Source organism: Saimiri boliviensis, chromosome 15, assembly GCF_048565385.1.
Source record: "Saimiri boliviensis isolate mSaiBol1 chromosome 15, mSaiBol1.pri, whole genome shotgun sequence".
Lineage (NCBI taxonomy): Eukaryota > Metazoa > Chordata > Mammalia > Primates > Cebidae > Saimiri > Saimiri boliviensis.
In genome coordinates, this window is record NC_133463.1 from 56,569,887 (window position 1) to 56,594,095 (window position 24,209).

Sequence of the window (24,209 nt, forward strand, 5' to 3'; positions counted from 1 at the left end):
AGGAAGGCAAGGTTCATCTGATATAAAAATATTAATTGATATAAACACTATATTATCAGGATAAAGGATGAAAAGCACAATATTATATCAGCAGAAGCAGAAAAAGCATTTGACAAAATCTAATATCCATTTACGATAAAAAAAATTCAGAAGTTAGGATTAGAATGGTGCTTCCTAAACTTGAGTAAGGGCGTCTACAAAAAACCAACAGATAATATCATACTTCATTGTGAAAGACTTGATGCTTTTTCTCCAAATTCAGGAATAAAATGGTATCTGCTCTCACAACTTCTATTTAATATTGTACTGAAAGTTCTAACCAGAGCAATTAGGCAAGAAAAGAAAAGGCACCTGGATTGGAAGGAAAAAAACAAAACCGTCTTTATTTACAGGTACCATGTAATTATATAGAGAAAAATGTTAAGAAATTCACTTAACAACAACTAGAATTTATTAGTAAGTCCAGCAATGTTGTAAGATACAAAGACAGTATTCAAAAATCATTTTTATTTCTGTATAGCAGCAACAACAATTAAAAAAATTCTATTCACAATACCAACAAAAAATAAAACATTATTGTAGGTCATAAAAAAACTACAAGATTCATACAATGAAAAGCATAAAACATTGCTAAAAGCAATTTAAGATCTATGTAAGTGGAAAGACATTCTTTTGTTTATGTAAGATATGGTGATACTTCCCATACTGATCTATACATTTAATGCAATGCTTATCAAAATTAAAACTGACTTTTTTTCTTTGAAGAAATTGACAAGCTAAATTCTAAAATTCATATGGAATGAAAAGGATTCAAAATAGCTAAAACAATCTTGAAAATGAAGAACAAAATGAGAGGACTCACACTTCCCAATTTCAAAACTTACCAGGAAGCTACAGTAATCAAGATAGTTGGTAATGTCATGGGTTTAGGAATACAATTGATAGTCCAGAAACCTTATATTTAAGGTCAATTAATTTTTGATAAAGATGCAAAGACAATAGGGGAAAAATCATCTTTTCAATAACTGGTGCTGGAACAACTAGATAGCCACACATCAAAGAATGAATTTGGATCACTTCCTTACACTAAACCTGAAAATTAACCCAAAATAGATCAAAGACCTAAAATAAGAGCTAAATAAAATAAAACTCATAGAAAAAAACGTAATAATCTTCACACTTTGGATTAGTTAATGATTTCTTAGCTACAATGCAAAGAGCAGATGTGACAAAAATAAAAATTGATAAATTGGACTTCATGAAAATTAAACCTTTTTGCACATTGAAAGCCACCATTTTGGCCCAGCAATTCCACTCCTATGTGTATGTGTAAAATGAAAACAGGTCAACAAAGAAACTTAATTACATAGATGTTTCTAACAACATTATTCATAATAGCCATAAGGTATGAACAATCCAAATATCCATCAGCAGATGAATGGATCAATAAAATGTGCTATATCTTATACAATGGAATGTTATTTGACATTAAAAACAATGAAGTACTAGTACATGTTACAACATGAATAAGCCTCAGAAACATTAAGTGAACGAACCTAGACCCCAAAGACCAAGTATTATATGAAATGTCTATTAAAGGCAAATCCACAGAGGCAGAAATAATCAAGTGGTTGCCTAGGGCTGCAAGTGTGACTGGGGAGTGACCACAGTTGGGTAAAACATTACTTTTTGTGGTGATGGAAATGTTCATGTTCAAAGAATAGATTTTGATGATGGCTTTATAACCCTAAATTGTTACCAGGTGACTTCTATAATTTTAACAGGTGAATTTTACAGTACATAAATTACATATCAATAAAGTTTTTTTTTTTTTTTTAATGAGGCAAAAGGTAGCTTGAAAAAACAGGCATGGTATATAAGAAAGCTTTTTTGTTAAGGCTGAGAGGGATTTATGTGTCTGACAGAGGAAGGATAAGAGGAAAGGAAATATAGTGAAAAGGAACAGAGAGGAATAATAAAGCTGGCAAGTCACAGACAACATAATTAGACTATCCAAAGAAAATTTGAAAGAAAGATATAGACAGGAATAAAGACCTCCTTCTAAGACAACGTAGAGAGAGAGCAACTTGATGTAGAATGAAGAGAAAAAGGAAGGAAAAATGTTCATATTTGATGGCCTATGATTTTCTGGGTCATGTAGAAGGCAAAGTAACATGTTCAAGTGATGAATTTGTTAGCTTTAGGAGAATGATGACAGTTCAAACAACAAATACAAAGAATAAAAGAGAACACTGACTATATTAATAAAAGGATTTTAGGGACATTAAGACTCAGCTGAGTTTAAATCAAAGATTGTAAGGCATTCAGTCATCAAATTTATACATTTTTTCTCCAGTAGCTCTAGACTTCTATGAAATAGAAGCAGAAAAAAAAAATACAGATAGGTTAACTACCTGTAAATCTGTATTTGAATTGGTAGAATGAAGGTTCCTGCAAATTTTGGATGTAAAAGTGCAGATCTAATGAGGTAAAATCTCAAGCATTCATTATGCTTATAACCAATAAATTCTGAGAAGATGTAAAATATATCTTAGAAAAAGAATTTAAATTGTTAATGAGGATTCGACTAAGTCATTGAACTTTGATTTTTAAAACTACAGAGCCTCTCTTTCATTGAACTCAGAAGTGTGCATGGTAAGGCTTCCTTGTCAAATGGAATGCTACTTAGTAGCTGTCTTAGTTCGTTACAGATGCTATAATAAAGACCATAGATTAGTGGTTTATAAACACACGTTTATTTCTCACAGTTCTGGAGGCTAGAAGTCCAAGATCAGGGTGCCAGAATCGTTGGTTTCTGGTGAAGACCTTCTTCTGGTTTGCAAACTGATGTGTTTTTGTGTCCTCCTGTTGCAAAAAGATGGGGACAGCTCTCTAGGTCCCTTATTTATAAGGACACAAATTGCATTAATGAGGCCTTTATCCTCATGAATTACCTCCCAAAAGCCCCTCTTCCTAATACCATCACATTGGAGTTAGGATTTCAACATATGAATTTGAGGGAAAGCACAAACATTCCTAACATTGCAACATCAAAATATGTCCTTAGGAAGTATGGAAGTCTGGAGCAGTTCTTTCCCAAGACACAACCCTGAAATCATGGATTGCTGGATATGTAGATTCTCCTGACCCCCTTTCCTATAAACACCAAATTAGACACTCTAAGGGTGCAGCCCAGATATTCTGTATTTTTCACCAGGCATAATGGTGATGTTGATATTAAAATGGTGAAATTTATCCAACCTACTAAGAATTTAAGCTGAAAATGGTGATGATGAGAAAAAGATCAGTCAACTGGTAAAAAAAAAATAAAAATAAAAAAAGAGGGTATGTGTCAGCAGGGATAATCTTTAGTAGTTTGGCCAAAAGCTTACGCCTGATTTTCTGGATTCTATTGTTAGAGTGGGTATTTCTTCAACTCCCTAAGAAATTCAAATCTTTCTTTCTCCTCAATATATTAATATAGTAGTGATTCCAAAAAAGAGGGTTTACTTATTTAATGCCTGGGAAAACTAAAAGAGCTACAAACAGATGTGAAAGACAGAGACTAACCAGATCTCACAGGAAGCAAAATCGGGTTGTAAATGTCTGTCAAGTCACTGCTCTTTCCCTGTGTAGATTCTTTGTCCCTGAAAGGCAGATCTGAAAACTAAAGCCCTCAATTACGTTGCTTCAACAGGACACGGATCATAGAATGTCCAACAGTAACATGAGTTCATAATGGCACAACGAACTTAAAATGTTACCATTAACGTTTTAATTATGACTGCATTCTTGTGTCGAAAGTATCTCCACTGTCCTTAACAACAACAACAACAAAGTAGGCCGGCTTGGTGGCTCACTCCTGTAATCCCAGCACTTTGGGAGGCCAAGGCGGGCGGATCACAAGGTCAGGAGTTCGAGACCAGCCTGGCCAAAATGGTGAAACCCCGTCTGTATTAAAAATACTAAAATTAGCTGGGCATGGTGGCAGGCGCCTGTAGTCCTAGCTATTCAGGAGGCTGAAGCAGGAGAATCGCTTGAACCCCGGAAGCAGAAGTTGCAGTGAGCCGAGATTGCGCCATTGCACTCCAATCTGGGCGACAGAGTGAGACTCCACATCAAAAAAAAGAGTAAATACTGGCTACAAAATGTTTATGTGATGCACTCCACCCTCTTTTTTCCCCCACGCCAACATACACACCCTTCAAACTTTTTGACAGTTATTTTCAGACTCCTCTTGGGCTCCCCAACTCCATGCAACTCTGTCAGAGTCTCCCCTAGGCCATTTTTATCCCCTGCTCTGACCTCGGCAGAAGGCTGGGTGTACAGGTCTTCCCCGCGCAGTCCTGAAAGTTCGGTCGGAGCTCCAACGGGGCGGGGAGGGGCAGGGCGGGGCAGGCCAGCTCCATTGGCGCCAGGCGAATGGGGGGGGTGCGCGGAGAGGACCCGTCCAGTTTGCTTAAAAGCGACCAGCTTTCTGACACTGTGTCAGTTCCAGGACGAATAGACCTATTTGGCAAGCTAAGTTCTGCCTCATTTCGCACTGGAAAGCCAGAGGAAAAACTTTTCAAAAACTTTTGTCTGTCTTCTGCTCCCCCGACGCATGGTTTCCTGATGGTCCGTCCCCGGGCCCGGAGAGGGACGCCCCCCTCCCCCTCCCCGCCTCCTGTGAGGCGCGCAGAGCCGCCTACCCCAGGTCGGGTCGCACTGCCGGGCTGGCGCGCTCGTGGTGGCCGCCACCGTCCGAACCGTTGACCTCCTGGGCTCCCGTCCCGCGTCTGGCCCGGCGGCAGCATGGACTACCTGACCACGTTCACCGGGAAGAGCGGGCGCCTGCTGCGGGGCACGGCCAACCGCCTGTGGGGGTTCGCGGGCGGCGGCGAAGCCCGGCAGGTGCGCTTCGAGGATTACCTGAGGGAGCCCGCCCAGGGGGACCCCGGCTGCGGGTCTCCGCCCCACCGGCCCCCGGCGCCGTCCAGCCCGGAGGGACCCGGTGAGCCCGTACTCCTTTCGCCTCCCGCGCGGCCGACTCAGGCTCAGGGCTGGGGGGAGGTGGCGGTCGTGGCGCCGGGCGCGGGTCGCTGTACGGCCCGGCAGGTGTGCCTGGGCCGGGGCGGGCGCCGCGGCTGGGGTGGCGGCCGCCGGGTGCGAGGAAGGAGGGACTCGCTCGGCTCCGGGGTCGGAAGACTTTGAGCTGCGTGCCGGCTCTTCCTGCTCTGCGCTTCCTGCTTTCCTCACCTAGACTCGGTTTTCTTTCCCCGCCAAGTATTTCAGGGGTGCGATCCATGCTCGCTTTCCCTCCCACGGGGAGGTGAGGACGGAACCGGTTACGACGTCCATGTTGTCGGTCTTCGGTTCTTGAAGAGCGCTGTGCCGGCTTTGGTTTGGGTTTGGGTCAGTCTTGGATGTTTGTCAGCTGTGAGGATTCACTTCCTAACAGAAAAAATAAAAAGCCAGATACTTCTTTGTAAAACACAACGCTTCATTAACATTGGAAATTAGTTGACTTTTTGCTTCGTGAACTTTTTGAAAGGCTGCGCTTTGCCTTGTGGCAGAACCTAGAAACTTTCTCAGTTCCTGTTTCTTTTGTGTTGTGTTGATCTTTTTTTTTTTTTTTTTTTTTTTTTTTTTTTTTTTGCACCGCAGTGGCTTTATGCCATTCTTTAAAACAGTTGTAACGACGTGATATTGGTAACTTACAGAATATTTTTGAATGCTGCTGAAAAGTTTTAGCATAATGCATAGGGTAACTTCAGTGTCCTTGGCTTCCTTTAACAGGTAGCGGACACCCTAGCCATGTCTTATTTTGTTTTTGTTAATTGCTTTAACATTTGAGGGTTATGAAAATAAATGAGCATTAGTTTAGAAAACAGAGATAGGCACAAAGTATGTTAAATCTATTTGTAATTCCACATCCTGCCAGTCACTTTTTGGTTTTAAATTTTATTTTTGTAAGAATGGAGTCTCGCTATGTTGCCCAGGCTGGTCTTAAACTCCTGGCCTTAAGAAATCCTCCTGCCTCAGCCTTCCCAAGTACTGGGATTTACAAGCCTGAGCCACCATGCTGGGCTCTGCCAGTTACTTTAAAGCAGTGAAACAATAAGAGCATCTATTGATCTGTGTATGTAGGTATGTAATTTAAGCTTTGAAGAAATATTAAACTCTCATTTTAGCATAGCCCTTTTAAATAAATTGTTCTTACTCTGCACAAAATATCTTCTGTCTTTAGAATTGCTGTTTATGGAATTAGGAAATGACAAGGGGAGGGATATACTTTTTGTTTCTACTCTGAAGGATGTTAACCAAATGCAGAATCCTCTTAAAGGTGGGATCAGACATAGGAATGAGACGTTGAAGTGTTTCAATCAAGGATTTTTTAAAATGAGTTTTCAGTACCCTAATTGAAAACAGTTGATATGTGACCAGCCTTGAGATAGATGGAGAATTCAGAGGTATGTGGAGTAACTTAACTAAAAAGGAATATGGTTAGTATTTTAATAAATAAGCCCAAACACATGTACTGGATTCATTTGGTGGCCCCTGTCTCTAGTTCCAGCTACTCTGCTCAGGAGGCTGGGGTGGGAAGAGCCTTTGAACCCGGAAGGAGAATCTAGACTGAGCAAAAAGAAAGATTCTGTGTGTGTGCGTGTGTGTGTGTGTGTGTGTGTGTGTGTATGTATGGAGCACACAGCTATTATCTGACATCTTCCTTCAAAGTGGCACTACAGAAGTGATACATATTCCTCTTTTGTTGAAGCTGCCTTATGAATTCATTGCAAATTATTTAATATTCATAGTGCCCCCAAATCTCTGACACAAAATTAATTGTGTCACAAAATTGTGTCAGAGATTTGGGGGCACTACGAATATTAAATAATTTGCAATAAATTCATAAGGCAGCTTCAAAGTATGATCACAGTCATGTGAGTAGGTACATCCTAGCATTAACTTACTGAAAGAAATTGGACAAGTTACTTAGTCTCTTTGGGCCTACATTTTCTCCTTTGTAAATAAGGTTGGATTTGGTGATTTCAATAGTTCTCTGTTCTAGAGCATTTTCATTTAGAGCAGAAATAGTGAAAACTTGCTGACTTTTGAGAGGCAACATGTAAATACACAAGCAAAAAATAAATGATTCTTCAAGTATTTCCAGCTAGCCTTTGTTTAAAAGGGGAATTCTGTGCTTATCAGATGGATTTTGGCTCTAGGGTTCTTTGTGTTTGTGTCCTTCAGAATGAGTATCTGTCAGTCTGTTTGAAGGATTTCTTCTGCTCTTTTTGCTTGACACTACTCTTATTTCAGCTTTTTAATAGCTGCTTAAGCTTCCCACTATCATTCTTTCTTCAGTTTTTTTTTTTTAAGTCCTATTATAGGAGTATTTCTTGTTACAGATGCTTTTACATACGTAGAATGATTGCATTCCAGGAAACCTTTTGTGGTTAGTGATCTTACTCCTCCTTTCCTCTTCTAAGATGAAAAAGTGGAACCTTATTTCTGTTTCTTCTCACAACCCAACATCAGAGCAGTTTGCATCACAAAGGGATGGAGGGGAGTCATGTTCAGTAATGATGTTGATAGGATAGTTTTGCCATTGACAGACTAAGGATAGACCAGATAAAACTTCGGTCAAATGTCAGCTGGTTGCGGTGGCTCACACCTGTAATTCCAGCACTTTGGGAGGCCAGGGCAGGCGGATCACAACGTCAGGAGTTCCAGACCATCCTGGCCAACATGGTGAAACCCTGTCTCTACTAAAAATACAAAAATTAGCTGGGTGTGGTGGTGTACACCTGTAATCCCAGCTACCTGGGAGGCTGAGGCAGGAGAACTGCTTGAACCCAGGAGGCAAGGTTGCAGTGAGATTGCCCCACTGCATTCTAGCCTAGGCCACAGAATGAGACTCTGTCTCAAAAATAAAACAAAAATTAGCTGGGTGTGGTGGTACACTCCTGTAATCCCAGCTACTGGGGAGGCTGAGACAGGAGAATAGCTTGAACGTGGGAGGTGGAGGCTGCTATGAGCCAAGATCACACCACTGTACTCCACCCTGAATGACACAGTGAGATTCCATCTCAAAAAAAAAAAAAAAAAAAAAAAAGGAGAAGAAGAAAACAACAACTTTGGTTAAATGTTTCTGAGTTTACCCTTTCTATAAACAAACCATTTACTAGACTGTTAGTATCTTTCCTTCCTTTCCTTCTCTCCAAGGTGGCTGCTTTTGCTCTTACCTGCTTTTAGTGCTGACTGGCTCCGTCATTATAGCTCTCCCAGGAAAACCATAATTGAGACTTATACATATTAAACACATTATCACACTATTGATCTTGTTAATAACAATTACAAAGGAAACATCATGAAATATAGTGCTTGTTCCTGATTAAAGGATACCTTATGCTTTGATTTAAAAAAAAATGTTTTGAACTTTAAATATAGCTCTTGTTTGGGGGTATGACTGTAACTCATAATGTATAATCTTTAAAAGTACTCAGTTCACTAGATTATATTGTAATAAATATAGATAAATTATACTAGTGTAGATTCTCAACTTACTGTGATGTAAACATGGAATAGATTCATCGTTAGCTGTCCTATTATATCTACCTCATTTTCCCACTTGGTGACAGGATTCTTTGAGCACAACTCAGCCTTATACATTTTCTTTTCATTTACTTTTTGCAGTTAAAACAGTATCTTATAGTTATTTAAGACTGGGTACATTTATTTAAAAATTTCAGTCTCATATTCAGTTTCTACCTCCTTTTATCTCAACCTCAGTTCCCATTCCAGGTTAGGTTTGTAGTGAAGAAGAGATGTGGTCTAGCTGTCACAAACTTCCCTCCACACTTTCTTGATGCATAACTCCTCTAATGTTGGATTGTGAGAAGGAATAGAAGCAGGGGTCTACTTTTTTGTCTTAGTCCTTCTTGGCTCCTCGGTGGGAGGATGACAGTGGTGGATAGCAGTAGTGGAAACAGTGATGGAACAGTTCTACTAAAATGGCTACTCCTCTGCAGAAGTGCTGACTACAGTAGCCAACAGTACTTTCAACTTTTAATATGAGACATTAACGACTTGTAATACCAACCATAGACCTTAGTTACAAATTGGTGAACTGGGCACCTGAAACTGCTCTGCCTCATAGCATATATATTATTGGTATGTTTGTATATATGAAAAGAGTTGATGAAGAATGAAGTTAAGTAAGAATGTATTACATTTTTATGACCTGAATTATTTGACATGTCAAGGAAAACCTATGTAATAATAATATTTTAAAATGATTATCCCTGATGCTAAAATTTCATTTTAGGTTTACATTAAGAAAATCTCATGTGCTGAATGTAATTGAAGGAAAAGAGTTCAGAAGCCTGAGATTGTTATTCTTGTTATTGGTTCACTTTGGGTAATCATAGAAAATAAGTAAACCACGACATGGAATAATAATTATAATAGGCAACACATATAGTGATTGCTGTGTCTTAAGCACAAGTTAGCCCTCAGCAACAACCCTATGAGGTAATTAATATTGGTGTTTTTATTTTTACTGGTGAAGGTACTGAGGTCCATTAATGATCCTATCTAGTTGGGAAAACAGACATTGAATAAGGAATTTATAACGGTGTTGGGTATTAAGCATGGGAAAGCAAAATACATTATGGGAGTGTATAATAAGGGTTTGTACTTAATATTGAGAAGTATAAAAAATCATGTCTTACTTGGATTGGGGTAATGGCTCTTTCAATAAATGGGTTGATGATGATAATGATACTTTTAGTAATAACAGAAGTAGTAATACAGGTTGAGCATCCCAAATCAGAAAGTCCAAAATCATTCTTTTTGAGGGCTTACACAATACTCAAGAGAAATGCTCTTTGGAGCATTTTGGATTTGGGATGCTCAGTCAGTAATGTACAGATTCCAGATCCATCTTATCCTTTAGGAAAATTCAAAAAAATTCAAAATTCAAAGCACTTCTGTTCTCAAGCATTTCAGATAAGTGGTACTCAACTTATTGCAAGAATAATAGCTGTAATGGGGCAGGCTGTGAGCAAATGTTTTCTATGTAATCCTAATAAAAATTTGATGAGATAGTATTGTTGTTATCCTTTTTCCTTTTGAAGAATATGAACCAAAGAAAGAAAGGAGAGATTCAGAATTTATTTAGGTGTTTTCTTTTCTTTTCTTTTTTTTTTTTTTTTTTTTTTTTTTTTGAGACAGAGTCTTGCTCTGTCTCCAGGATGGAGTGCAGTGGCGTGATCTTGGCTCACTGCAACCTCCGCCTCCTGGGTTCAAGCGATTCATCCACCTCAGCCTCCCGATTAGCTGGGACCACAGGTGTGTGCCACCACGCCCAGCTAATATTTTTGTATTTTTAGTAGAGACGGGGGTGGGGGGCGCAGGTGTTTTCTTAGTATTTGCAAGAGTTATAGTCCTTGAGATAGGAAAAAAAAAATGTGAGAAAAATTAAAATCCTGTCATGTAAGGTATTGAAGTTAAATTACTTAAGATTGTAAGGTTCGGATGGATTGTCCTTGAAGGTTCTTTATGGTTAGAAAGATAGTAAAATAACAGCTGGAAATGCAAAATCCAGTGAGGATGTGAGAAAAATCATTTATATCTTAGGTTGGAAATTGCCACCTGAGATGATACATTAAGAGTTAGATGATAGTTGGCCAGGCACGGTGGCTCACCCCTGTAATCCTAGCACTTTGGGGGAGGCCAAGGCAGGTAGATCACCTGAGGTCAGGAGTTTGAGACCAGCCTGGCCAACATGGCGAAGCACTGTTCCTACTAAAAATAGAAAAATTAAGCGGGCATGATGGCACATGCCTGTAATCCCAGCTACTCGGGAGGCTGAGGCTGGAGAGTCCACTTGAAATCAGGGTACGGAGGTTGCAGTGAATTGAGATTACACTACTTCACTCCAGCCTGGGTGAAAGAGCAAAACTCCATCTCTAAATAAATAAATAAAGAGGGAAACTCTGTCAATAAATAAATAAATTAAGTAAGTAAGTAAGTGAATGTTATATAATGGCTTATCTTGAGCCAAGGAAATACAGGGTTCCCCGCCCTAGTCCATGGCCTGTTAGGAACTAGGCTGCACAACAGGAGGTGAGCAGCAGGTGAGCCAGCTTTACTGCCTTAACTCTGCCTCCTGTTAGATCAGTGGGGACATCAGATTCTCATAGGAGTGTAAACCTTACTGTGAACTGCACATGCAAGGTCCAGTGACTGATGATCTGAGGTGGAACAGTTTCATTGAGAAACCATCATTCTCCCCATCCCCCACCCCTTGCCCCCACATCTATAGTCTTCCATGAAACTGATCTCTGGTGGCAAAAAGGTTGGGGACCACTGCTCTAAGGTACCTGGAATGCCAGTTGTTACAGTATCTATTTAAAACAACCACCACCACCACAAAACAAAAATCTCACAGTGTTGGTGGAAGATAACCCTATCTGGCTCCAGTCTTAATCTCTTTTCCTGAAGTCGGGGTGGGAGGAAGAGAATACTTTCTACTTGATCAGCAACCTCAGTGGGATCTAATGGTAACTCCCAACTAGTTAGCCTTTCTTAATAGTGTTTCAGTTAGTTAGTGGTTCTCAGGCATGAGACTGATTTGCCTGTTTTAGAATTGCTGCTCGTCTCACTGGATAGCTATTAGGAAGTCCTGTATTATCTTTGTTCTAGAACAAAACTGCCTCTAAAATAAGCCGATGGCTCCCAAACCTTACCATGCAACAGAATCATTTTCTGAAGGGCTTGTTAGAAAAACATTGTTGGATACCTCTCCTAGTGTATTCTCTGTGGCTGATAATTTGCATTTCTAACAAGTTCTCAAGTATTGCTGATACTGCTGGTCTGGGAACCACACTTTTCTTAGTGGATAAGTCTTTTATCCATGGGAAAGTTAGAAGTAAAATAAAAATGATGAAATTTATTAAATGCTTATATTAATATTTTTGTTTTAAGTCTAGAAATAATCAGTGTCTTTGGTCTTTAAGGCATTTGTTATGTTTCAGCGAATTAAACTTATAAAAGTGCATGCAAATTAGTCATATAATTTAAAATGCATACTTGTGTAATTGTTTTTTGACTTGTGATTTTAAGGTGAAAGGTGTAAGAATTTGGCTAAACTTAGAAAATACTGGAATGCTTAAGAACTTAACATTTGCTATATTTAAAACTTACAAGATTTTATTTAATATTTAAGTTCTTAGGAGGTTTACTTGTTAGAAGCAATTAATGTGTTTAAAATAGAATATAGTAATATTCTATTTATAAATTTATATTCTATATATAAATATAGTAATATTCTATTTATAATATTCTATTTATAAATAATATAAATGCAGTTTAGTATAGTAAGTCCTCACTTTAACATCATTAATAGGTTTGTGGAAACTGTAACTCTGAAGCCAAGTAATGTATAAAGAAACCAATTTTACCCTAAGCTAATTGATGTTTTGGGTCACAAAAACATCAGCAAACTTCTAAATAAAGACCTAAAAACACTTCCATTATTAAACACTGAAATAAATGTGAAATATACAAACATTAAAGATTAATAAAGACAAGTAAAATAATTATTTACGAATTATTCCAGGTCAGAGTCATTGTTGGCTGGATCCTGTCTTGCTCGTAGTGCATGGTGGGAACCAGCCCTAGACAGGACACCATTCCACCTCAGGGCGCTCGCACACAAACACACACACTCATTCATATTAGCACAGTTTAGGCACACTGATTAAGCTAATGTGAACGTCTTCGAATGTGAGAGGGAACTGGAGTACCCAGAGAAAACCTATACAGGTGTGGGTAAAATGTGTAAAACTACACACAGTGGCCTTGACTGGGAATTGATTATTTTTCTCATCAAAGTTTTAAAAAAATGATAATAAAACAATGTTATTCAAGGACCTACTATATGTATAAGAGAATTTAGTTACCCATGTTTAGAATAGGTTTATTTAGGGATATTTAATTTTCTAGTTTGAGTTGGTCAACTATTTAAAGCACTGTAGACAGTGTTAAAATTTGCTAGATTATAAATAGAATGCACTTTTTATGGTAGAAGACTTAAGGGAAAGTAGGTTTTTATATATTTAACTTCCAGAAATCTAACATTAAAACAACTGCAGATAGTGTTTTTATGTGTATGAAGGCTTATTTCATGGCCACTAGGAAACTTATATTAAGAGACTCTTAATTTTGTTCAATGTAGTACAAAAAGAACATGTTTTAAGGTCAAATACGCATATTTAAAAAAGGACAAAAATTGGCTTTTGTTTTCTAGCAGTCAATGGAAAAAGGGAAATGTAATCAGAAATAAATCACAGTGTCCGTAGAATAAAGGTAAACCTGTTACTTAGGCAACCAGGAGAAACACAGTTACTTCTTACATTGAGAATATAACAAAAAAATTCTCATGAAACTCTAATAAAGCAAAACAAACCAAAAAGCTTATTATTTTTATAGTAAGTACAGACTTTAGTTTCAAAAGTCTAGTTTTATTTTTTTAAAACCCATTAAATATAGTTTGAATATAGGTCAATGGTGTCGCTTTAAACTGCAAGTTAGTAAAAACAGTTCTGCACAAGGGAAAGCAATCCAAGTATGCAGTTATCTAACAGTCCATCTTAACTGAGGGGTAGGTTTTACATATTAAACTCTAGATTCTTAGATAGTTACAACTCTCTGTTTTAGATTTTTTTCAGAGTACTACTCAATAGAATTTACTGAGATGATGAAAGTGGTCTGTATCTGTGATGTCCAGTATGGTACCCACTGGGCAAATACGGCTTTTGAGTATCTGAAATGCAGCTAATGCAAATGAGGAACTGAATTGTGAAATTTGGATTCAGGATTCTGTATTTGCACTGTCTATTATGGTAGTAAGTAATGTTAAAGAAAAAAATATTTGATAATACTTCGGTAAGACAGATTTTATCCTGGACAATTGCAATAGGTATAGGGACTGTGGCCATGAGATTTTGTGGATGAGGAGAGAGATTGGGCTCAACTCCAAATACAGAATGGACAAGTGGGAATTTATAGCCAAGGAGTAGAGTAGGGGTAGATGGATGGAAAATTGTTAGGAAGTAACGTCAGAAATAAACAGGATTCTAGTGCAACCGACCTACCAGGATTCTTGCCGAAGACAGACACACTTCACCTGGACAGTAGAGGATAAGAAAACTCATCAGATATGGAAGGTAATCAGATATCCAGGATGAGAGATGTGGGGCGGGGGTGGGGAGAGGGTCCTGCTAAAATGACTTAACATGATTCTTGCTGAAACTGGGTTTTTAGTCTCATTAGACACATTTCAAGTACTCAAAAGCACATGGCTAGTGCCTACCATATTATACAAGGGAGATATAAAACATTTTTACCATTGTAGAAAGTTTCGTTGGACAGCATTGATAGCAGTGAATCTCAATGCTGGGTACTTAATTAGAATTCCCTGGGAAGCCGTTAAAAATTTTTGATGCCAAAATATTATAATCAAAGATTTTATTATGAAATCTCTAAGTTTAAGATCTTAATTCAAACTTTCTTACAGAATTCTAATATGTAACTAGTGTTAAAAACCACTGACTTAGGATGTGAAGGACTCTACATCATTCTGTTTTCCTTAGTGATATTTCTCTCAAAACAAAGGGATGGAGAAAGACTTAACAACCAAATGGAGAGCAAAAATAAATAAATAAACAAAAAGCAGGAGTTGCAATTTTTTGCTTCTGATAAAATAGCCTAGCAACAAAGGTCAAAAGAAGCTAACAAGGACATTATATAATGATAAAAGGATCAATGCAACAAGAAGAGCTAAAGATCCTAAATATATACGCACTCAATACACGAATACCCAGATATATAAGACTTATAAAGAGACTTGGACTCCCACACAATAATAGTGGGAGACTTCAACATTAATATTAGACCGATCAATTAGACAGAAAATTAACAACGATATCCAGGACTTGAACTCAGATCTGGAGCAAGTAAACTTAATTAACATTTATAGAACTCTCCACTTTAAATACACAAAATATACACTCTTATCAGTACCACATCCTATATACTTACAGGTTTAAATGGAATATTGGTTAGCTGCTTGTTTGTTATTTTCTTCCCTCATTTTTTTCATGTCTCTCAAACTCTTGATAAATTTAGCAGGTTTTTATTTTTTTATTTTTCTTCACAAGTACTTGGGGCTTGCACCTGTTTTATGATTCAGGTTAATGAAATAAATGTATGTTTTAAGTTTTCTGCCAACCTCTGGGTAGGATTGAGACCTTAGGAAAGTTGAGGTGACTTAGAATGAAAAGTTGCTAGAAGGAAGGCATGTTTATGTGCTGAGAGAAAGATGCTGAAGATGAAATGACTGTGTAGCAATGTCCTTGTGCAATAAATACTCTAAATTACTGGAATTATAATTATTATTTTTCACATACCACAGTTAAAGAACCGTAGTATTGTGGAATATTTGCTTCTAGTCTTTTATAATGAAAAAACATCAATTTTTAAAATAAACCTGATTCATACTAAATATAAATAAGTCATACATTGCAAATACTGAACTTTAAAAAACCACCTCTAATCCAGTCACCCAGAGGTATTATTAATATTTGGGTAGGCATTACCGTCAAGATCTCTTCTATGAGTATATACATATAGAAGGATGGATGGATGGATAGAAGGAGGGCGTGACAGAATGTAAGATAATACTTCTTCACCCCAAGAGATTAATTCCTAAGGAGTGTGTCTAAATTTAAGCAGATTCTGAAAAAAAAAAAAAAAAAAAAAATTTCAAGTTGGTATTGTTAGTACAGTCTTGTTTCAGTTTTAGGTAAGATATATTTAACCATGCTTTAATATGACATTAGCAGTTTGATTTCTCATTTTTCTTATTCTCACATACTAATATTTATTCATTTTACTATTTTTACATTGTCCATGTTTGTAACATTCACATTTAGATTTTCAACCATATTTTTATAACTTATTATTCTATATTCCCTAGTAATTCTTTTAGAATGTCCTTCTTGATTCTGGAGTCTTTTATATAATTGGCATAATTTCAGTCTTGCGGCATTGAATAATGTTTTAGTAGAGAAGTCTCATGCAAGCCAGACTCTTCCATTTCCCCTAGTAGATGATTTGCATGAATTGTTGAATAATAATTTTTTTTTTAGTCTCCCAAGGTCTAATAATTTAACCAAGAGTAGAATTGGGAATAGCTTGACTCGTGTGCCCACATGTGTGTTTGTGGCATAATCTTTTAGAAATTACCTCTTCCTTCTGAAATACACGTTGATGGAGCAGCCACTATATGGAAGATTTGTGGTTCTGAGATAGAGAGAAAAGAGAATTAAAAAGTGTAACATTGGCTCTAAACATTTCCACCTAGAAGACACATGTGTTTTTTATTAGGCAAAGCAAGCTGGCCCTGTCTGATATCAATAGGAAGGTGAAGGATATTTTATATTCCTCAACAGGGAATACAGGCTTAGTAACAATAATATAGTCTATCACAACGACTAATTTAGAAGCCATTGTATTAGTTTGACAGAGATTTCAAAACTGCCGGTGTTAACTGTCACAAATAGGAAGTTATGTCGGAAAGCCCATTTCTTTGACACTTACTCATACTGCAGGTCTTTGATCTCTTCAGAAGCTCTATTTGTAGTGTCTCTCAAAGTATTGTGCATGCAAATCAGTAGTGAATCTGTAGCTCTAGACTAAGCCTCAAATCTTACATTCACAGTAAGCTTCTAGGTGATGTCCATGCAGCTGGTCCCTGGAACATAGTTTAAGTAGCAAGCCTCTTTAATTTCATGGGTCTTTTCACTTTAGAAGAGAGCCAATTTTAAGGTCCAGATGGAGGAAAGGAGGCACTAAAGGAGAACATTAATGGGTATGAGACCAAGAGGAGTGTGAAATATTTTCAAATAAAGAAAAAGAGGGAGACCAAGAGGGGTGTAAATATTTTCAAATAAAGGGAAAGAGGAACATGCAGAAGAAATCTGTTGGATGTTTCAGAGATCAAATAAAATAAAAATGGAAAAGCCCATCAAATTTGCCACTTAATTTATTAGTTTCAGGGTAGGGATTTTGAACCGGGGAAGAGAAGATACTACAATACATCATGGATTCCATAGGAGATAATGGCGTAAAGGCAGTAAAAGCAGATTTCTGCTTTCAAAAATTCAACTGAAAAGAAGCGGAGAGATGGAGTAGTATCTAGAAAAGGATAATACTAGATTTGAGGGGTTTTGTTTTTTTGTTTTGATCATGGATAAGGAGTCAATAGTGAAATGTTTAAATACAGATTTTTTTCTACAATCTCATTATAGAGAGAATAATTAGAAAAGCTACAATCAGCATTTTTTTGTTTGTTTAGAAGATACTTTTAAAGTGAAGTTTTAATATCTCTATTACTGTTTTGGAAAATACTGACTTGCAGCGCAATATTTTAAATCATCAAACTTTTTATACATAGCTATTATCAATATTATAGTATTCAGTTATGATAGGCGTCTTTTATTACATTAACTGATCTCATAGTAGTTTCATTGATGATTTCCAGACTTGCTTTCTCCAGTGTGTCTTTCCATTCTTTTATCAAAATGATTTTTTAAAGGTTTTATACTGCTTTATTAGTTCTCTGCTTCAGAGACTTCTGAGTCTTATAATAGCAAGGTAGGTAATGCAGACCATCCTGCAGAGAACAATTTAAAAAGCTGGACAAAAAGCAAACAAATTTTATTAAGAGTATCAGAAAGCAAAGTGGTATCATTAGGATAGGATCTGAATGAGGACGGATTTCTAAGGAGGGAGGTCTCCAATTTGAGATTGTTTCTTTTCCTGGGGGATGTGTTGATTCCTGAAACAGGAACTGAGAGACCAAAAGGTGCATTTGACAGGCTGTATGTATGATGGGATTGGACTAGAGTGCAAGACCTAGCACTGGGGATGGCCCTAGTCATCTCTTCTCACTTTGGACCCCAAAATATTGTACTTTAGGGAGAAAGATAAACTGAAGTACCTAGGCTTTCCAAGAAGATATTTCAGCTTCAAATGATCAAAATTTCCCTAAGTTAATAAAATCTGGTATTACTAGTGTCCTCAGGCACTTGACAGAAGCAAACATTAATTCTCTCTGGAGAATTATCAATTTCTTCGTGTCCAGACAATTTTACATGTTTTATCCTCACACAAAATATAGGCACATGACAAGGTATGTGACAACAGAGAATGGAGAGACCCACAGTAACTCTAAATATTGTAGTTATCAATTTTAAAATAGCTATGTTGAGAATTTTGACCGAATTAAAAATTTTGTAGAAAGATACAAACTATGAAAAAGAAAAATGGATATTCTAAAACTGAAAAATACAATCCCCCAAATTAGGACCCTTGTGGATGGATTTAGCAGCAAATTAGACACCACAGAGGAAAGAATTCCCTAACTGAAAGGTAAGTCAGAAGAGAATGTCCACAGTAAACAGAGGAAAGAAAGGAAAATATAGGAGAAGGTAAGTTCAATACAGGATACAGTGAGACATTCTAACATAAACATGTATATATACATACGAATTTCTAAAGTGGATGGGGGAGAGAATGGACAAAAGCATTTTTTTAAAGAGGAAACGGCTGGCCAACATTGTGAAACCCCGGCTCTACTAAAAATATAGAAATTAGCCAGGCATGGTGGTGTGGGCCTGTAGTCCCAGCTATTCTGGAGGCTGAGGCACAAGAATTGCTTGAACCCAGGAGATGGAGGTTACAATGAGCCAAAATTGTGCCACTGCATTCCAGCCTGGACAACAGAGTAAGTCTCTGTCTCATTAAAAAAAACAACGGGAGAGCGAGAAAGAGAGAATGGCTGAAAATGTCAAAACTGAAAAACTTAAATTCAGATTGAAGCATCCCTGTCAACCTCTAGTGTAAACCGCACCGAAGACCAAAAAAAAAAAAAATGTTTAAAGCAATCAGAAAAAAATACTCTTTCTACTTTCAGTCATACAGCATTAAGATGGACATTGATTTCTCAACAGACGTAGTAAAAACTAAAAAACTGGTGACTTAAAGATTTAAAATATTAAAGTACCTGCCACCTATAATTCTGTGGCCTGTGAAATTTCCCAGAGATGCAATAATATTTAATGAGGGCAAAACTAAATGAATGTTGACTATCTTAAAAATAATGTCTTATGATTTTTTAAAATACATACACATATATAAAGTATAAAAGTGTTGCATGTATCTCGGCAGTGGCACACACAATTTTTAACATCCTTGCATTTCCTGGGAAGAGGATAAAAGTACCAGTTAATATTAGGCTGTGAGAAGTCCATAAGTTAGACTTTTTATCTCTGGGATGACCACTAAAAGAATTGTTAAAAATAATATAGAATTTTCAGATGAGTAAGGGAGAAAAAAGAGTTAATAAAACTGAATTGAAGGAAAGCAACAAAGGAGAGAAGTCTAAAAGAACAGATAGACAAACAGAAAACAGAACAAATAGGGCTAGGCCTAGTGACTCATGCCTGTAATTCCAGCACATTGGGAAACTGAGGTGGGTGGAGCACTTGAGGTCAGAAGTTTAAGACCAGCTCGATCAATATGATAAAACCCTGTCTCTACTGAAAATGCAAAAAAAAAAAAATTATACACACACACACACACACACACACACATATATATATATATATATATATATATATATATATATATATATATATATATCCAGGTGTGGTGGCATGCACCTGTAGTCCCAGCTACTCAGGAAGCTGAGGCAGGAGAATTGGTAGAACCCGGGAGGTTGAAGTTGCAGTGAGCCAAGATCACGCCACTGTACTCCAGCCTGGGCAACAAAGTGAGACTCCATCTCAAAAAAAAAAAAAAGAACAAATAAAAAGGACCTGCTCAGATACACATCAGAAACATAATGTGATATGGTTAGGCTTTGTGTCCCCACTCAAATCTCATCTTGGATTAAAATCCCCGTAATCCTTACGTATCAAGGGAGAGACCAGGTGGAGGTAATTGGATCATGGGGGGCAGTTTCCCCATGCTGTTCTTGTGATAGGTCTCATGAGATCTGATGGTTTTATAAGTGTTTGTTAGTTCCTCCTGCATTTATTCTCCTTCCTGCCACCTTGTAAAGAAGGTTCCTTGCTTTCCTCTTTGCTTTCTGCTGTGATTGTAAGTTTCCTGAGGCCTTCCCAACAATGTAGAACTGTTAGTCAATTAACCCTCTTTCCTTTTGAGATTACCCAGTCTTGGGCAATTCTTTATAGCAGTGTGAGAATGAACTAATACAGTAAATTGGAACTGGAGAGAGTCAGGTGTTGCTATAAAGATACCCCAAAATGTGGAAGTGACTTTGGAACTGGGTAACCAGAAGAGGTTGGAACAGTTTGAAGGGCTCAGAAGAAGACAGGAAGATGTGGGAAAGTTTGGAACTTCCCTAGAGACTTGTTCAGTGGCTTTGATCAGATTGCTGATAGTGATATTAACAATGAAGTCCAGGCTCAGATGGTCTCAGATGGAGTGGAGGAACTTGTTGGGAACTGGAATAAAGGTGGCTCTTGCTATGCTTTAGCAAAGAGACTGGCAGCATTTTGCTCCTGCCCTAGAGATCTGTAGAACATGAGCGAGATAATTTAGAATATCTAGCATAAGACATTTCTAAGCAGCAAAGTGTTCAAAGAGGTGACCTGGGTGACCTTAAAATCATTCAGTTTTATGCATTCACAAAGAGATGGTTTGGAATTGAAACTTATGTTTAAAAGGGAAGCAGAGCCGAAAAGTTTGGAAAATTTGTATCCTGGCAATAAAATGGAAAAGAAAAACCCATTTCTGAGGAGAAATTCAAGCCAGCTGCAGATATTTGCTTAAGTAATAAGTAGTCAAATGTTAAATCACCATGTCAATGGGCAAAAGGTCTTCAGGGCATGTCAGAGACCTTTGTGGCTGCCCCTCCCATCACAGTCCTGAAGGCTTAAGAGGAAAAAGAGGTTTCATGGGCTGGACCCAGGGCCTTGCTGCTTTGTGCAATCTCAGGACTCAGTGCCCTGCATCTCAGCTTTGGCTAAAAAGGACCAATGTATAGTCCAGGTCGTTGCTTTAGAGGATGCAAGCCCTAAGCCTTGGTGGCTTACATGTGTTGTTGGGCCTGTGGGTGCACAGAAGTCAAAAATTGAGGTTTGGGACTAGAACCTCTGCTTAGATTTCAGAGGATGTATGGAAAGCCTGGATGTCCAGGCAGAATTTTGCCATAGGGATGGAGCCCTCATAGAGAACCTCGCCTAGGGCAGTGTGGAAGGGAAATGTGGAGTCAGAGACCCCACACAGGTTCCCTGGGGGCACTGTCTAGTTGAGCTGTGAGAAGAGGTCCACCTTCCTCCAGACATCAGAATGGTAAGTCCACTGACAGCTTGCACTGTGCACCTGGAAAAGTTGTAGACACTCAATGTCAGCCAGTCAAAACAGCTGGGAGAGGGGCTGTACCCTACCAAGCCACAGGAGTGGAACTGCCCAAGACCATGGGAGCTCACCTCTTGCATCAGCATGAACTGGATGTGAGACATGGAGTCAAAGAAGATTATTTTGGAACTTTAATGACTGCCCCACCAGATTTTGGACTTGCATGGGACCTGTAGCCCCTTTGGTTTGGCTCATTTCTGCCATTTGGAATAGGAACATTTACACAATCAGTACCTGCATTGTGTCTTAGAAGTAAATAACTTGCTTTTGATTTTACAGGCTTATAGGTGGAAGGAACTTGACTTGTCTCAGATAAGACTTTGGACTTGGACTTTTGGGTTAATGCTGGAATGAATTAAGACCTTGGGGGACTGTTGGGAAGGCCTGATTAGTTTTGAAATATGAAAGGGAAATGAGATTTGTGAGGGTCCATGAGCAGAATAATATGGTTTGACTTTGTGCCCCCACCCAAATCTCATCTTGAATTATAATCCCCATAATCTCCATGTGTCAATGGAGAGACCAGTTAGAGGTAATTGTATCATGGTTGTGGTTTCCCTAATGTTGTTCTCTTGATAGTAAGTTCTCATGAGGTCTGATGGTTTTATAAGTGTTTAGTACTTCCTCCTGAGTTCATGCTGCCTTGTGAAGGAGGTGTCTTGCTTCCTTGCTTCCCCTTTGCCTTCTGCTATAATTCTTAACCTGAAGCCTCCCCAGCCATATGGAACTGTGAGTCAATTAAATCTCTTTCCTTTCCATATTACCCTATATTAAGCAGTTCTTTATAGAAGTGTGAGAACAGACTAATACATAAGGATACAGGAATAATGAGAATAAAAAGAAAAAGCAGAGACTAATGAAAAGAAAATTGGTACATTAATATTAGACAAAGCATACTTTAGGGGAAACAGTATTGTGAGAAAAAGTTCAATTTTCCAGGAAGATATAACAATTTTCCATTTGTATGAGCCTAATAAAATGGTCCCAATTTATAAAAAGTAAAGTAGGGAGAGCTGCTAGGAACCAACTAAGCCACAATTAGAGTGAGAGATTTTAACAAACTCCATTGGTAACAGAATTATCAGACAAAAGAAAATAAACACAAACATACATAATTTGAACAACACAATCCACAGACTTGACCCCATGGACATAGATACATATGTGTGCATGTATGCATACACATATATAAAACACTAAACCCTGCAGTGTAGAGTATACATTATTTTCAAGCATATATGGGGCATTTACTACATTTTTTATTTTGAGACAGAGTTTTGCATTTGTTGCTCAGGCTAGAGTGCAATGACATGACCTCAGCTCACCACAACCTCTGCCTCCTGGGTTCAAGCAATTCTCCTTCCTCAGCCTTCCTAGTAGCTTAGATTGCAGGCATGCACCACCATTCCTGGCTAATTTTGTATTTTTAGTAGAGACTGGGCTTCTCCATGTTGGTCAGGCTGGTCTCAAACTCCCTACCTCAGGTCATCCGCCCATCTCAGCCTCCCAAAGTGCTGAGATTACAGTCGTGAGCCACTGCACCCGGCCAGCTGTGTCCCCAAGATTCTGATATGTTATATCTTTGTTCTTATTAGTTTTTATTAGTTCTTATTAGCAAATAACTTGATTTCTGCCTTAATTTCATTATTTACACAAAAGTCATTCAGGAGCAGGTTATTCAGTTTCTATGTAAGTGTATGGTTTTGAGTGAATGTCTTAGTCTCAGTTTTTCTACTTTGATTGTGCTGTGGTCTGAGAGACTGTTAAGATTTTGTTCCTTTTCATTGTTGAGGAGTGTTTTACTTCTGAATATGTGATCAATTTTAGAGTATGTGCCATGTGATGATGTATATTCTGTTGTTTCTGGGTGGAGAGTTCTGTAGAGATCACATCCATTTAATCCAGTGCTGAGCTCTCGTCCTGAATATCTTTGTTAATTTTCTGTCTCAGTGATCTAATATTGTCAGTGGGGTGTTAAAGTCTCCCAATATTATTGTTTGAGAATATAAGTCGTTTTATAGGTCTGTAAGAACTTGCTTTACGAATCTGAGTGCTCCTGTATTGTGTGCATGTATATCTAATATAGTTAGATCTTACTTAGAACCCTTTGCCATTATGGAATGACTTTCTTGGTCTTTTTTGATCTTTGTTGGTTTAAAGTCTTGGCTTAAAACTAGATTTCAATCTAGTTTTGTCAGAAACCAGAATTGCAACCCCAGCTTTTTTTCTGTTTTCCATTTACTTGGTAGATTTTTCTTCATACTCTTATTTTGAGCCTATGTGTTTCATTGCATGTGAGATGGATCTCTTGAAGACAGCATACCAATGTTTTTGGTTCATTATCCAGCTTCCCACTACAGAGTCTTTTCATTGGGACATTTAGCCCACTTACATTTAGGGTTAGTATTGTTAGGTGTGGATTTGATCCTGTCATGCTGTTAGCTGGTTATTTTGCAGACTTTTGTATGTGACTATAACGTCACTTGTCTGTGTACTTCATTGTGTTTTTATAGTGGCTGGTAATGGTGTTTCCTATACATATTTTAGGGCTCTTTTAAGGCAGTTCTGGTGGTAACCAATATCCTTAGCATTTGCTGTTATGAGAAGGATTTTATTTCTCTTTCCCTTGTATAGCTTAGTTTGGCCAGATGTGAAATTTTGGGTTGGAGTTTTTTTCTTTAAAATGTTGAATTTTGGCTCACAGTTTCTTC

General features: G+C 37.8%; 1 protein-coding gene and 1 long non-coding RNA gene across 12 annotated transcripts in view; one reads left to right on the plus strand and one right to left on the minus strand.

Moving 5' to 3' along the window:
• The window catches only part of LOC104652967 (uncharacterized), a 31,943-nt gene extending 27,304 nt beyond the window's left edge, over nucleotides 1–4,639 (minus strand). Inside the window, exons 1-2 of one of the 8 annotated variants that reach the window (XR_012514133.1) lie at nucleotides 4,202–4,615; nucleotides 2,754–2,865 (exon numbers count right to left, since the gene is read on the minus strand). This is a non-coding gene — a long non-coding RNA (uncharacterized LOC104652967). Of the gene's footprint in view, nucleotides 1–2,753 lie in introns of all 8 variants that reach the window. The other 7 variants (XR_012514137.1, XR_012514135.1, XR_012514138.1 and 4 more) reach the window with 7 other exon arrangements.
• The window catches only part of OXR1 (oxidation resistance 1), a 478,618-nt gene that overhangs the window by 380,066 nt on the left and 74,343 nt on the right, over nucleotides 1–24,209 (plus strand). Inside the window, exon 1 of one of the 4 annotated variants that reach the window (XM_003938594.4) lies at nucleotides 4,615–4,993. The exons of the other annotated variants lie outside the window; for them this stretch is intronic. Coding sequence (XP_003938643.2) covers nucleotides 4,795–4,993 — 199 coding nt within the window. The 5' untranslated portion in view covers nucleotides 4,615–4,794. Of the gene's footprint in view, nucleotides 1–4,614; nucleotides 4,994–24,209 lie in introns of those variants that run through there. 4 annotated transcript variants of the gene reach the window in all.